This window comes from Oryctolagus cuniculus, chromosome 6, assembly GCF_964237555.1.
Source record: "Oryctolagus cuniculus chromosome 6, mOryCun1.1, whole genome shotgun sequence".
Taxonomy (NCBI): Eukaryota; Metazoa; Chordata; class Mammalia; order Lagomorpha; family Leporidae; genus Oryctolagus; species Oryctolagus cuniculus.
In genome coordinates, this window is record NC_091437.1 from 112656843 (window position 1) to 112673303 (window position 16461).

General features: G+C 38.0%; 1 protein-coding gene across 5 annotated transcripts in view; it reads left to right on the forward strand.

The window, feature by feature from the left end:
- CNBD1 (cyclic nucleotide binding domain containing 1) overlaps window positions 1-16461 on the forward strand; it is a 504234-nt gene that overhangs the window by 445706 nt on the left and 42067 nt on the right. For all 5 annotated transcript variants that reach the window (XM_070075280.1, XM_070075282.1, XM_070075283.1 and 2 more), the window contains one exon: window positions 7551-7618. In XM_070075280.1, coding sequence (XP_069931381.1) covers window positions 7551-7618 — 68 coding nt within the window. The remainder of the gene's footprint in view (window positions 1-7550; window positions 7619-16461) is intronic.

Consider the following 16461-nt stretch of genomic DNA (forward strand, 5'->3'; position numbering starts at 1 on the left):
CCCAGGTTGAAATACTAAGGTTAACATTCCCTTCAAAAATCCAATTAAAAGTAAAGCAAGAACAAACATCAAATTTATAGTGAAACTTGGGTGTAAGGTGGGTGAAATTATCAATGCTTTATGAAGAATTTTTGACACAGTGCCCCAAATAAATCAGCAGTTCACAAATGGGTAACTCCTTTCAGAATGGATGAGAAGCTGGCTTTGGACTAGCAGTCAATTGGAATGGCCATATCCTGACTTCACTCCCTATTCTTGCTTCCTGCTAATTCACATCTTGGAAAGCAAAAGGTGATGGTTTTTGTAGTTAAATTGCCTGATACCCACATGGGGACTCACTTAAATTCCAGGATCCTGCCTTTAGGCTAACCCAGTGTTGGCTGTTGTAGGCCTTTGAGAAGTGAAACGGTAGTTGAGAGATTTCTGATCTCTCAAATTTCTGAACACTATCTATCTATCTATCTATCTATCCATCCATCCATCTATCCATCCTTTTCCCCCAGCAGTGTTTGTTGAAAACAGTAAGAGGCAATTGTTTAACTTGACATCTATTGAAATCTCTGGATAATGGGAAAATAAGTCTAATCAAAAAAGAAAAAAAAATAATAAAAGAGAGAACTTTTTCCAGCTCTTTTTTGTGGCCAGCATTACTGAAAACAGATGATAGCAACACAAGATAACAGAACTACACTTCAATGTCTTTATAAATACAGATAGAAAAATCATCTTTATAATAAAAACCTGAATCTCACACCATCTAAAAAGGGCTATACACTTTATCCAAGTAGAATTTATCCCAACTATGGATTGGTATATATGATAAGTCTAGTAAGGTGGCACTTCAATAGATTCATGACAGAAGGGAATTAAAAAATAACTTTATTCTGGTGCAAAATTTTTGAAACTCATGTATTGACATTGATAGTACATACTTTCCATGAACTTTCTGAAGTTGTAATATCAATTACTTTGTCAATGTAATATCAATCATTCTAATAAACCCTGCTGATAATATAACAAACAAAATCCAACTGATTTCTACGATTTAAAAATTATATACTAAAAGAACTAGAAAGAAGTGACCATTTCCTTAACAAAATGAAGATCATCTCCTGGGAAATAAGTCAGGAAAATTAAAGAAAAGATATCCAGATTAAAATGGAAGAAGTAACATTATTTCTCTTTGTGGTCAAATGTGTGTATATATATATGTGTGTGTGTGTGTGTGTGTGTGTGTGTATATATATGGGAGAGAGAGAGAGGGAATCCTAAGAAATTCACAAAAATCATTAAAATAGTGAATGAATTTTTCAATATTACAGGATACATTATTGATATATACTATAAAAAATATTTTTTCTCTATATTAGTAATGAACAATATAAAAATGAGATGAATGAAATTAGTAAAACCAATATAAATGCATCAAAAAGACAAAATAGTAAGAAATCCAACAAAATAAGTATTTGGCCTATACACTGAAAACTCTAAAATGTCTTTTGAATAAATTAAAGAAAACCAAGCTAAATAAAAAGACATTTGTATTGACAAATGACTTGCTAATGTTAAGATGGCAGCATTCCCTAAATTGATACGTAAATTTGCCATAGGTCTTGTCAGTGATCCCCATTCTCACTTTTTGAACAAATGGACAAATCTTAAAATGAATATGGAAATAGAAAAGGCCCAGGACAGTCAATCTCTGGGTTGTTTGTTTTGTTGTTGTGGAGTTTCTTGATTTCTTTGTAGATTCTGTTTATTAATCCTTTATCAGTTGCATCATTTGGAAATATTTTCTCTCATTCTGTCGGTTGCTTCTACATTTTCCTGACTGTTTCTTTGTCAGTACAGAAACTTCTCAATTTGATGTAATCCCAATTGTTAATTTTGGCTTTGACTGTCTGTGCCTCTAGGATCTTTTCCAAGAAGTCTTTGCCTGTTCCTATACTTGCAGGGTTTCTCCGATGTTCTCTAATAATTTGATGGTGTTTGGTCGTAGATTTAGATCTTTAATCCATATTGAGTGGATTTTTGTGTAAGGTGTAAGGTAGGGCTCTTGCTTCATGTTTCTACTTGTGGAAATCCAGTTTTTCCAGCACCATTTGTTGAAAAGCAGTGGAAAATGGTCCAAGTGCTTGGGGCCCTGTTCCCATGTGGAGGACCTAGTAGAAGCCATTGGCCATTGTAGCCATTTGAGGAGAGAACCAGCAGATGCAAGATCTCTTTCATCACTGTAACTCTGCCTTTCAAATAAATAAATTTGAAAAAATAATGATAAATATCACAGAAAAAATAAGTTAAATGTCAAGTGTGTTAGAGTGAACTATAATTCAAAGAGATCTTTCCACTATAAATTCTTATCTTTTCAGTTAGTTGAGATAGAGACAACTTCTCAAATATAATCTTCTTATTGAGTGATGACTCGTTTTAAGCTACTGTTTTTTTAAAAATTTTATTTAATAAATATAAATATTCAAAGTACAACTTTTGGATTATAGTGGCTTTTCCCCCCATAACCTCCTTCCCACTTGCAACCATCCTATCTCCAACGCCCTCTCCCATCCCATTCACATCAAGATTCATTTTCAATCATCTTTATATACAGAAGACCAATTTAGTATATACTAAGTAAAGATTTCAACAGACTGCACCCACACAGAAACACAAAGTATACAGTACTGTTTGAGTACTAGTTATACCGTTAATTCATATAGTACAACATATTAAGGACAGAGATCCTACATGGAGAGTGTGTGCACAGTGATTCCTGTTGTTGACTTAACAATTGACACTCTTGTTTATGGTGTCAGTAATCACCTGAGGCTCTTGTCATGAGCTGCCAAGGCTATGGAAGTCTTTTGAGTTCACCAACTCTAATCTTATTTAGACGACGTCATAGTCAAAGTGGAAGTTCTCTCCTCCCTTCAGGGAAAGGTACCTCCTTCTTTGATGGCCCTCTCTTTCCGCTGGAATCTCACTCGCAGATATCTTTCATTTAGGTCATTTTTTAAAATAATTTATTTATTTTTTCCACAGTGCCTTGGCTTTCCATGCCTGAAATAGTTTCATGGGCTCTTCAGCCAGATCTGAATGCCTTAATGGCTGACTCTGAGGCCAGAGTGCTATTTAGGACATCTGCCATTCTATGAGTTTTCTGTGTATCCCGCTTCCCATGTGGGATTTTTCTCTCCTTTTTAATTCAATCAGTTAGTATTAGCAGACACTAGTTTTGTTTATGTGATCCCTTTGACTCTTAATCTTATCATTATGACCAATTATGAACTGAAACTGATCACTTGGACTAGTGAGATTGCATTGGTACATGCCACCTTGATGGGATTGAATTGGAATCCCCTGACATATTTCTAACTCTACCATTTGGGGCAAGTCTGATTGAGCTTGTGCTGAACTGTACATCTCCTCCCTCTCTTATTCCCACTCTTATATATAACAGAGATCACTTTTCAGTTAAATTTTATCACCTAAGAATAATTGTGTGTTAATTACAGAGTTCAACCAATAGTATTAACTAGAACAAAAAAAATACTAAAAGGGATAAAGGTTTTTTTTATTATTTTTTTATTTTTTTTTGACAGGAAGAGTGGACAGTGAGAGAGAGAGAGACAGAGAGAAAGGTCTTCCTTTGCCATTGGTTCACCCTCCAATGGCCGCCGCGGCCAGCGCTGCAGCCAGCACACCGTGCTGATCTGATGGCAGGAGCCGGGTACTTATCCTGGTTTCCCATGGGGTGCAGGGCCCAAGTACTTGGGCCATCCTCCACTGCACTCCCTGGCCACAGTAGAGAGCTTGCCTGGAAGAGGGGCAACCGGGACAGAATCCGGCGCCCCGACCGGGACTAGAACCTGGTGTGCCGGCGCCGCAAGGCGGAGGATTAGCCTAGTGAGCCGCGGCGCCGGCAGGGATAAAGTATTAAATTATACATCAACAGTCAGGACAAGGGCTAATCAAGTCACTGTTTCTCATAGTGTCCATTTCACTTCTACAGGTTTCCTTTTAGGTGCTTGTTTAGTTGTCACTAATCAGGGAGAACATATGGTATTTGTCCCTATGGTATTGGCTTATTTCACTCAGTATGATGTTTTCAGATTCTTCCATTTTGTTGCCAATAACCAGATTTCATTGTGTGTTTTTTTTTCTGCTATATAGTATTCTATAGAGTACATATCCCACAATTTCTTTATCCAGACTACTGTTGATGGGCATTTAGGTTGATTCCAAGTCTTAGCGATTGTGAATTGAGCTGCAATAAACATTAAGGTGCAGACAGCTCTTTCATTTGCCAATTTAATTTCCTTTGGGTAAATTCCAAGGAGTGGGATGGCTGGGTTGTATGGTAGGGATATATTCAGGTTTCTGAGGAATCTCCAGACTGACTTCCATAGTGGCTTTATCAGTTTGCATTCCCACCAACAGTGGGTTAGTGTCCCTTTTCCCCACATCCTCACCAGCATCTGTTGTTGGTAGATTTCTGAATGTTAGCCATTCTCACCGGGGTGAGGTGAAACCTCATTGTGGTTTTGATTTGCATTTCCCTGATTGCTAGTGACCTTGAACATTTTTTCATGTGTCTGTTGGCCATTTGGATTTCCTCTTTTGAAAACTGTCTATTGAGGTCCTTGGCCCATCTCTTAAGTGGGTTCTTTGTTTTGATGTTGTGGAGTTTCTTGATCTCTTTGTAGATTCTGGTTATTAATCCTTATCTGTTGCATAGTTTGCAAATATTTTTTCCCATTCTGTCGGTTGCCTCTTCACTTTCCTGTTTGTTACTGTTTTATAACTTAAGATAATATTTTAGGGGAAACACAAACTGATTTCTTATTTTTATTTAACTACATATTCTTTTCTCTAAAAAATTGTTTGATTTTTCAAACTATTAAATGCATCATGATTAGGTAATATAAAGTTGGTAAAAATTAATATTAATACTAATATTATGAAAAAATGATGTTTCTATACTTTTAAAACTATAAAATTGAATAATTGATACAGTTCTTGGTTGTGCCTTATGTTAAAATGATAACTGATGCTATTTTTATAACTTGCATTGAGTTAAATTTCAATTTTTTTTTTCCTTTTTAGTATGCTATATAGAATTTGGCTGAATATTGGAAATTCAATTTTTTTTATTTTCTCAAGGCAACAGTTTCTTCTTTGTAATGTTGTGGTGTAAGATTACCTATCTTTCAGAAACTTTTTGAGGATTATATGTGATAACAGGAACTTGTCTCGGGGTGGTGACTACACTTAATATGTGCAAATTTAAATATCCTTGACTTCTTTCCTACAACTTGACAATTTAATTTTTGTTTCCCACTCAGATAACCCAGAAGGAAGAACATCTATTTTACAGAATTATAGATGTGGACAAACCAATAATCTTTTCTCCGTAAATAACACACACTCTCTCTTGTAAATACTAAAGCCAACTGGTAGTTCCTTGAATTAAGGATCGTGTGTACTTGGTTTCAGGGCTTCCACAATAGGTGATATAGGAGATGAAATAGTGGAGGAAGTGAGCAGATAATGTAAAGGCAAGATAAAGCAGCAGAATGACAGAAATCATATAATTCTCAGTGAACACACAGAGCTAGCACCCTGATATATGCAGTCTAATATTCAACTCATTAAGTCATACCATGAGGATCTAATATTACTTTGTGTGTCCTCTTGAAATGTACATCTTTTCCTTCAGCTGGCTTAAATGTATTCTACTAATTATACTGAAATAAGTTTGTACTATAAATTTGTTCCACTGCTTTTTAACTTCTGTTAACTTAGAACAGCAAATAGTTTTTCAAATATTAAGTTGCTTTATGATTTTGGGTGAATATTGATTTGTAAGTAGACTTTAAAATCAATTGGTATATTTACTGACATTTTGCAGTGTAGGTTGACACTGTTTTTTTATTTTAAAATGTCATGTAAGAATAAGCAAACTATTAGTGAAGTAAGCAAAGATTCTTGCCGGCCGGCGCCATGGTTCACTAGGCTAATACTCCACCTCTGGCGCTGGCACCCCAGGTTCTAGTCCTGGTTGGAGCACTGGATTCTGTGCCGGTTGCTCCTCTTCCAGTCCTGCTCTCTGCTGTGGCCCGGGAAGGCAGTGGAGGATGGCCCAGGTCCTTAGGCCCTGCACCTGCACGGGAGACCAGGAGGAAGCACCTGGCTCCTGGCTTCGGACTGGCGCAGCGTGCCAGCTGCAACATGCTGGCCATAGCGGCCACTTGGGGTGTGAACCAATAGAAAAAGGAAGACCTTTGTCTGTCTGTCTGTCTCTCTCTCTCTCTCTCTCTCTCTCTCACTATCTAACTCTGCCTGTCAAAAAAAAAAAAAAAAGATTCTTCTTTTTTTGTTTGCACTTGGTCATCTTTGGTATCTTGGCTGTATTCCTTAATGTTATCTTTTGGTGCATTCAACCCACTGCTGTGGGCTTGTATTCCAAACTTGTCCCAAACCTAAAGGAAATTGACCATTCTGTATCATTTGTTATGTTCTGGAATCTAGACTTTGTGTTAATCTGCTTCTCAATCTTTGACTAAAATTCACCTGAGGAACAATTTAGAAGGGAAAATGGTTTATTTCAGATTAGAGTTGGAGAGTCAAACTCTATAGCTAATGGGCAGCCCCATTAGTCTAGCATTCGGTGGGGACTGGCAACAGCAGAGTGGATGTCGGGGAATGATCACTAGGTGAGTCAGGAAGCAGAATCTCTTCCCCTTTCCCTCTATGTGGTCTTTCCTTATAAAGCCATCATGATTCAGTCATGGGCCCCCACGTCAGCAACTCAATCCAATCTGATCATTTCCCAAAGACTACCTTCAGGTGCTGTAATTGGATCAAGCTTGAGCTCTATCCAACATATCAACTGTTAGCATTAATCTGTGAGTATTACCATAAATTCCCAGGTTTGAACATCTGTACGAGTCTGTTCAATCCATAATACTTCCCCAGAAGTCTCCCCCACAACACACACTTCATATACTTCCTCTTAAATTCCACCAGTCAGGTTTAAGTACGATAACCTGGTGTATTTTTGCTATCCAAGCAGAATTATGAATACTTCCATTTCATTCTCAGACATATCGAAATTTGGATCAGAAATCATATTTTCTTTCAATTTGCATCACATGTATCTATCTTCGGAGCATGAGATCCTTAAACAATCAAGTGTTTGATAATTCTGGCTTGTGTTTTGGAAAATGATTCTGCCAAGGGCTAAAGGGATGGCTTTAGAGTAGCCAATTAATAATGTTTGCCACGTGTTAAATGCTAAGTAATTTCCAATTTTTTATTATGGAGGTCATTGATGTAATATTGGAAGAAACAATTTATGCTAAAATTTTCTGTGATAATTTAACTATCTATGACTGTAGATTTATGAAGTACTAATGAATGAGTGTTTTAAGGGAAAATCCAATTTGTCTGCTAGTTTGACATATATAATATAAATTGATTAAGATTAATTCCTTTAGTTTTTGCTTATTGTAAAATTATTTTTGATGATGTTCCAATTTGCTTTTTTCTTCTAGAATTAGACCAAGTGACAAAACAACTTATGCTCCAAACAGCTAAGCCAACATTTGGCCATTTGACAGATGTAAGTAAAATGTTCAAGTTATAATAAATTTCACAATAGGTAGTAATTAAATCTTAGCATTTATTGTGTTTTAATGTGTAGTAGTCTTCCTGCTCAAAGGAATATAATGTCATCTACTCTCTAGAAAATAATGGAATAAAGCACTTTAGTTTTACTTACAGTAATATTTTTCTAACGTGGATATTTATAACAGATCATGAAACTTCTATACCTGTCTCAACAAAAGATAATAAACTTTATTTAAAAGAGTTCCACATTTTTAAAGACAAAATAGATATTTATTATTTTAAAGATTTATTTACTTGAAAAACAGAGTTCCAGAGAGAGAGAGAACAAGAGTGATAGGGAGATTGTCCATCTGCTGGTTCACTGCCCAAATGGCCACAGCAGCCAGGGCTGGGCCAGTCTGAAGCCAGGAGCCAGGACTTTCTTCCAAGTCTCCCACATGGGTGGCAAGCACTTGGGCCATCATTGCTGCTTTACCAGGCACATCAGCAGGGAGCTGGGTCAGAAGTGGAACATCCAGGACTCAAACTGGTGCCTATATGGGCTGCTGGCCCTGCAGCCCACAACTTTAATCCACTGAGTCACAGTGCTGGCCACAGGAATATAGATATTAAAAAAAAAATACTCCCAAGGCAAAGGATAAGTTTTGTTTTGTTTTTAGTTTTAACACGTCCTTTATTTTCTTAGAGATGCAATGATATACTTTTTACCCACTTCTATAAATGTATTTTTATAATATGCTTGTAGAATGCATAGAGGACCACTATGCATCAGTCTATGTTAGAAATGCAATTGAAATCTTGAATAAGCTATATAAGGAAGAATGTGGAGACCATGTAAGCCCAAAAGCATCTGAGAGGGGTCTGAGGAAGTCTGGATGACCTCAGGGTGCTCCTCTTCAAGAAAATGACCTAAGCATTCCAATAGCCACATGTGTTGAATGGGTGTCTTTCAGGTGGCAGATTGCGATGTGTTATTTGAGGAAATGGTAGAAAGGCCAGAAAGTGAAGGAAATGGATGTGCAGTTTAACCAAATTGGGACTTTTAGGACCTGCCCATTCCCAAGGAGAATTCTTAAAGACTAACTTGTTTATAATGCAATGCTAAATGTCAGTTTCTCTCTTTGTCTCCCAAGAAAATCTTTAGTGAAATCCAGATAGCTCACTCTAAGGCTTTCAGTGTTTCCTTCCAGTCGGATCTGAACACATGCTGAGTTTTCTTTTAAGACTAAAGTGTGCTGAGAACAGAAGATCCCCCTGCAGGAGATAGCATCTGGGTTATATTTTGAAAACTCATCTGGGCTTTATAAATTAAGACGCAGCATTCAGCTATATTTTGGATTAATTCCTCATGATGAATGGGGAAAAAAAAAAAAGAGTTTCCTCACCATGGTTACCACTGATGTAAACCATGATGGTATTTGGTACCAGACCTTAAAGAAGAGGGATCTCATGAGATGAGGGAACCTGAGCGCTATCCCATGCATACCAACAACTGCATGTCTGTTGCATTTAAGTTCTGCTGACTCAAGTGGGACTTTCCTGAACTGTGCAGAGAGGGACAAGTACAGGGCTGAGGGAAGAGACTTTCTTCACAGCTGCACTAGCACACTGTGAAAGAAAGCACTACTCAAGTAGACAATGTAGGGTTTCTTCCATCCCTTAGTAGGGAGAGCTTACACATTATAAGTAGTTTTGGGGGGCTGTCTTTTCCGTGCATAATTTTTGTTTGGTGGTTTGTTTTTGATATTGGGAGGAAAGGACACATGTTTTTCCGTAGGAAATAGATCAGTGATAGAGAGAATGTTATTTATCAGGTTTGGTTGACATGGAAAGTGTAAGGAAAGGCTGAATGGCTGGAATTGGCATCACCTTGAGAGGAAATCCAGTGTAAACGTTCCTGTGTTTCAGCCATAGTGGGGGTGGGCTGTGTCATTCAAGCAGATATTTGAAAGGCATCGGAAAAAGAAATGTAACAAGCAGAAAATCTTAGGTTGAAAAAATGTCCCTGGTGAGATTTGCAAGAAAATTACAATTCTAAATTAAACTCTTTTAAGTAATTTGCAGTGTCAGATTTGAAGTAAATCTGTTTTTCCTTGAAATCTTCAACTGCTTGCTAATGGTTTTGTTGTGAAATTTTTATGCTGAGTGGAAAAATAGTAGCAGCTACATCTTCTAGTTTGGTGGAGGCAAGAACAGATGCCACATACAAAGCTAGCCACCTCTGTGTTGAACAAAGGAGAACACAGCAAAACACACTTTATTCCAGCAATACATTACTGATCATGCAAGTTGTTGATTTTTATTCTGTGTATATCACCATGTTTTTTTTTTTTTTTCTGACAATCTCAACCTGCTTTGAATTTTGCCTTCTTCACGGGCATCTATTCTGGGACTTTGCACAAACTGGCATGATTTTGTTAATTCTGAGAGAGTAAAAATTAAAGAAGCGGATCCCTTATCTAAACAATGCTTACCTATAATTTTCATGCATTTAATTTGTAATAATGAGCATTGTCTTCAGACATGGACTTGTATTGACTAGTATATAAAAATGAAGAGTTTCTGGTTTTCTTCTGTAATTTTTGGATTTTTAGACAAAGACAAATGTTGTGTGGAGCCAAGAAGGGCAGCTTCTGAATAGAGCCTCACTGCCACTCAGCTGCTAAACTGTTGAGTTCTCCCATGCTTCTAAAAATTATGTTTTACCTTTCATAATTAATCTAAAATCAACCTGCAGTTGACTGCTGTCTATGGTGTGAATTTAAGGTTGAGTCTTCTGCTGTTGTTTTTTCTTCCTGTGTGAATATCCAATTTACCAAGCCATGTGTTGGGAACAGAAAATTCTCTATCAACTAAGCGACAGTGCCAGCCTTGTTACACATGTTCTTTACTTTATAAAATTAGTTCATCTGTCTATCCCCACAACCATGCCATAATGGTGGTAATTTAAGGTATCATGTAAATTTTGATTTTTTTTTTGCTAAATAAATCCTCCTACTTTGATCTTCTTCATTATTTTCACATCAATTCTTTCTGCTTTGACTATATTTACATTTTACAGTCAAATTAACTTCATAATATTCAGATAATGCTTCTGCTTTTTTTTCTCTTTTTGGGGTTTCATTTAAACATGTGTGGGAAATTTTCACTATATAATGTCCTATCTTCTACATGTTTTTCTATGTTTATTATCCTTTTCATCTCTCTCATCTCTCTATATGTATTTAATTTCTCTTCCTTCCAGTTTTCTTTCTTTTTTTCTTTTTTCTTTTTTTGGATAGGCAGAGTTAGACAGTGAGAGAGAGAGACAGAGAGAAAGATCTTCCTTCTGTTGGTTCACTCCCAAGTGGCTGCTACGACCAGAGCTACGCAAATCCGAAGCCAGGAGCCAGGTGCCTCCTCCTGGTCTTCCACGAGGGTGCAGGCACCCAAGGACTTGGGCCATCCACCACTGCCTTCCTGGGCCACAACAGAGAGCTGACTGGAAGAAGAGCAGCCGGGACTAGAACCCAGTGCCCATATGGCATGCCGGCGCCACAGGTGGAATATTAGCCAAGTAAGTCACAGCGCTCGCCCCCTCTTTCCAGTTTTCTAATCCTATCTTCTGCTGTTTTTAATTTGCTGTTAACTCTGTCTATTGAGATGTTAATGCCCAGTTCTATTGCTCCCAATTATCAAATACTACTCTAACTTTTTCATCCTTTTAGTCTATCTTTTATGTTATATCCTTAAACATGTTTATCAAAGCTATTTTTTAAAGATTTATTTATTTATTTGGAAGGCAGAGTTACAGATAGGCAGAGGTAGACAGAGAGAGCTTTTTTCCATCTGTTCATTCTCTCCCCAAATAGCTACAAGGGCCAGAGCTTAGCGGATCCAAAGCCAGGAGCCAGAAGTTTCTTCCAGATCTCCTGCATGGGTGCAAAGCCCCAAGCTCTTGGGCCATCTTCCACTGCTTTCCTGGGCCATAGCATAGAGCCGAATCAGAAGTAGAGCAGCTGGGTCTTGAACCGGCACCCATATGGTGGGTGCTGCTCTTCCAGTCCAGCTCTCTGCTGTGACCTGGGGATGCAGTGGAGGATGGCCCAAGTGCTTGGGCCCCTGTACCCTCATGGGATACCAGCAGGAGGCACCTGGCTCCTGGCTATGGATCGGTGCAGTGCTGGCCATGGGGGCCATTTGGGGAATAAGCCGATGGAGGGAGAACCTTTCTCTCAGTCTCTCTCTCTCTCTCTCTCTCTCACTGTCTATAACTCTACCTGTCAAATAAATAAAAAAATTAAAGAAGAAATTTCTTCTTATTTTGATGTTTAGTAGTTCTTAGATTATTTATCAGCAAATATACGTTACTTTCTGAAATGTGCTGGAAAATTCTGTAAAGCAAAATTGTGTCGGACAAAGAAAAAATGATCGAATGTTCCCTGGAAGAGTCCACATGTAACGGTTATTTCAATGTCTCCCATTTTTAACTGATTCGAATTGTTTACTGAATATCTAAAACTGTGTGGAGACAGCAGGTGAAGAGGAGCACACAGCCATGAGAACACATGTCCCCAGTCTGTGCTCTGGGCAGTCCTCACTACCAATGCAGTTGACATCAAAGGACAGAAAAGAAAATTGGATGGCAAAATGAAAGAATCTTCCAGAAGCCACAATTCTCCGACTCAGAACACATGTGGCCTTTATATATATCTTTGGATTTCTTGCTGGCATTTGACTGAGTACCAGCTATAGAGTGGGCAGAATGAATTTTGAATGAAATGAATTATCTTTTTGTTTTCTAATATTTTTTTCTACTTGATCTATTGAAAACAAACAAACAAATCTCCCATAGACCCCTGAAAGAACTGCCTGTGGGGCTTTGTGAAAGTTGTGTTTGCTTTCCTGTTACCCCGGCAGTATCTCACGTAGCACATTCGAGATGGATGTCAGACACCTACGTTTTTAAAAGTTTCATAGGAGATTGTACGAAAACTCCCTTCAAAGTCTCCTCGAACTGCACATGTATTCATGGCACCAGTCCCAAACTATGTTTTAAAAAACTCTGTTGTTTTCTCTAGAAATAAAAGCCAAACTAGTTTTAAGATCTTTAGCCAAAATCAGGTCTTTTTGCTCAAGTGTATGTACTTTCCTTTTGAGAACTTATTTCAAAAGATGATAACAAATCCCATTTTAGTTCCACTAGCTTTTGAAACAGTTGATTTTAAAACAATTTTTTTTTCTTTTCTTTTTGCTGGAAAAGAAAATAAAAAGTTGTATTATGAGTAAAAGCTGTCAGGAAGGATAACTTGAAAATAACTTTCACTTATTTTCACTCAATTTAGAATGAGTGAATGAGAATTTCCCAAAAAAATTTGGTCTAGAACTTTATTTACATTTAAGATTTAAAAATACCCTTAGGAAAACAAAACAAAACAAACAAGTTAAAAACTTAGATATTGGGGCTGCTTCAAATAAATAAATCTTAAAATAACCTTACACATTACATACAATAAGAAGTACAAAAAAATTACTTTTGTTGAAAATGATGCTGGTTCTCCTTTTACCTACATATCCATATTTGTGAGGGTAGTTAAATAAATTCATGGGCATTTATGTTTGACACAGCAGGTAAGAGGCTGCTTGGGATGCCCACATTCCATTTCTTTTTTTTTCCTTTTTTATTTTCATTTTTAAAAAATTTTTAACTTTTATTTAATAAATATAAATTTTCAAAGTACAATTTTTGGATTATAGTGGCATTTTCCCCCCATAACCTCCCTCCCACCCATAACCATCCCATCTCCCACTCCCTCTCCCATCCCATTCACATCAAGATTCATTTTCAATTATCTTTATATACATAATTGAGTGCCTGGACTCAAAGTCCAGTCTCCACTAGAATTTCAACTTCCTGCTAGCACTCACCCTGGGAGGCGCAGGTGATGACGCAAGTAGATGAGACCCTGCCAGGCCCTTGCATGACCTTCCTTGAGTTCTGGACTCCTGGCTTTTTCTTGACCCAGCCCTCGCTGTTGTGATCATTTGATGCCTGAAACAGTAGATGTCTGTCTCTCTGTTTTTCAAATAAAGAAACATTTTTTAAGTTTATGGGAAATGGAATTAAAAGATAAATTTAGTTTGTAGCAAAATTTCAACACTTTTAAATCCATACATAGTTTTACTCTAAATATTTATTTCCATTAGCCTTTAAAGACCCGTCATATGTATGGGTTTAAAAAAATTGTTTTGGGGCCAGCACTGTAGCACAGTGGGTTAATCCTCCACCTGTGGCACTGGCATCCCATATGGGCACCAGTTCTAGTCCTAGCTGCTCCTCTTCGGATCCAGCTCTCCGCTGTGGCCTGGGAAAGCAGTGGAGGATGGCCCAGGTCCTTGGGCCCCTGCATCCACATGGGAGACTGGGAGGAGGCTCTTGGCTCCTGGCTTCGGATTGGCGTAGCTCCAGTTGTTGAGGCCATTTGGGGAGTGAACCAGCAGTCGGAAGACCTTTTTCTCTGTCTCTCTTTCTCTCACTGTTTGTATCTCTACCTCTCAAATACATAAATAAAATTAAAAAAAATTGTTTTGACCAAAATAAATCTTTCATTAAAATTTCCCATGCACTTTCTGAAGTACTCCAAATATAGGCTTTAGGCACACCACAATCTATTGCCCAGTTAAGCCAGAGTACCTGATATTTGTATCTCTCCAAATTCACTTGCTTGATTTTGCTGGATTCTGTTCTGTGTGATAGCATAGTCTAATCAAAGGATATTATTACCAGAAATGTCAGAGCTTTGCTGACTGTGCTGTACTGTAAGAATATAGATTCAGTTATAATCTCTAATATTCCTCTTATTAAGACATACACATTGTGCCTGTAGTGCCAGGGAGAGGTCTTCTGAATGACTACCCTGTTTTCATTTTGAAGATACTATGACCCTTTACATGAATCACTGATCCGTTTTTGTGTTAACTACTAGAAAGTTCCAGGCCTAATGTGCAACCCGTCTCCAGCAGGTGCACAGAACACTCGGCATGTTTTCAGTGTGCTCATCTCACTGCTGACATCATCTCCTATTCTTATCCTCATTTTCCCTCTGCTCTATTTTCAATCAGTCATGATTTATTTTATTTTTTACTATCATATGCATTTTAACGGGAGATGAAAACAAATTGAATCCAGTTTCATTATCACCTAGTGCTGTCCATCTAATTTAAGTAATTTTGACTTTAATCAATATAATCATGCTGAAATAATTTTGAAGGTAATCTTTTGATTGATGGTATATTATTCATAAATCAAATAGGAAATGTTAATATATAAAAATAACAATTATAATAGAGAACTTAAGGGAGAGTCTGTATTTTAATCATTTGCTTAACAAATTAGAAATATATGATAAAAAGCCGGCGCCATGGCTCACTAGGCTAATCCTCCGCCTTGCGGCACCGGCACACCGGGTTCTAGTCCCGGTTGGGGTGCCGGATTCTGTCCCGGTTGCCCCTCTTCCAGGTCAGCTCTCTGCTGTGGCCAGGGAGTTCAGTGAAGGATGGCCCAAGTCCTTGGGCCCTGCACCCCATGGGAGACCAGGAGAAGCACCTGGCTCCTGCTTTCGGATCAGCGCGGTGCGCCGGCCGTGGCAGCCATTGGAGGGTGAACCAATGGCAAAGGAAGACCTTTCTCGCTGTCTCTCTCTCACTGTCCACTCTGCCTGTCAAAAAAAAAAAAAAAAAAAAAAAAAAGAAACAAATATATGATGTGGGGAGCAACTGGGAGCAACTCGGACTAGACTAAGTTACTGGAATTAAGACTTATTCTATGCATCTGCTCTCCCACAATATGGCGCTGGGAGAGGAGAAAACAGCTTCTACGCAGCTGCCTCTTGCCAACTTGAGTGATGACCTCCAGGAGCTGATCCTGCTCCTGATTGGAGGAGAGCAGCATACTCGGCGTGTGGGCAGCCGAGTTGGGATTGGTGGAAGAGGACTATAAAGGAGGAGAGAGACAACATGCACCAGGAACACCTGAGGAACACCTGTGCAGCCCCCGAGAGAGCCGGCCAGCGGTGTGCTGCTCCCCCGCGGAGGTGGGGAAAGTGGCAGGGGGAACCGCCCTTCCACGGAGGTGGAAGGGACGGTAGCCTACCCGGGAAGAACCAGCAGCAAACCCGGGGAGGGCCGAGCAGACAAAAGAACAGCGCAGGGTCCTGTGTCGTTCCTCCACGAAGACGGGGAGCGACAATATGATAAAAGAGAATAGACAAAGGGCATAATTATATTAATATGACTCAGAAAATATTTTAATTAAATGGATATATATATATATATATATAGATCTCTACCACTGGATATTTTTGATAACACTCAATAGACCAGCACATTTAATTATTTAGTAAAGTCAGTATATGCTGTTATAGTTCTAGTTATAAGCATTATGCTTATATGATAGCAATACTTTTGTATACATGATTTTTAATCTTTAATTTAAAGAGTAATGTCTTTCAAGAGAAACATAGAAAAAAGCTAGAAACACAAATTTTCAAAAGATCTAGCACGAATGCCTTACTTTATATTTCTACCAAATCGATTCTGAAAATACAGTTTAAGAAGCAAAAAGTGAATGTTAGAATAAAATATGAAAATTGCTCTGCTTCTAATTTGAACAAAAGTTATGGTCTCTTAAAATTACTCTTGATTTAATATTCTTTCCTTTCATGCATAATTATTGTGAGAAATACTTCTGTTTTTAATCACAGTTTTCCAGAAGAAAAGAGTTTAGTAATGGTTTAGGCTTTTAAAAACAGACATTAAAGTTTCAAAAAGACATTTCACTTCTTGGAACAATGTTTA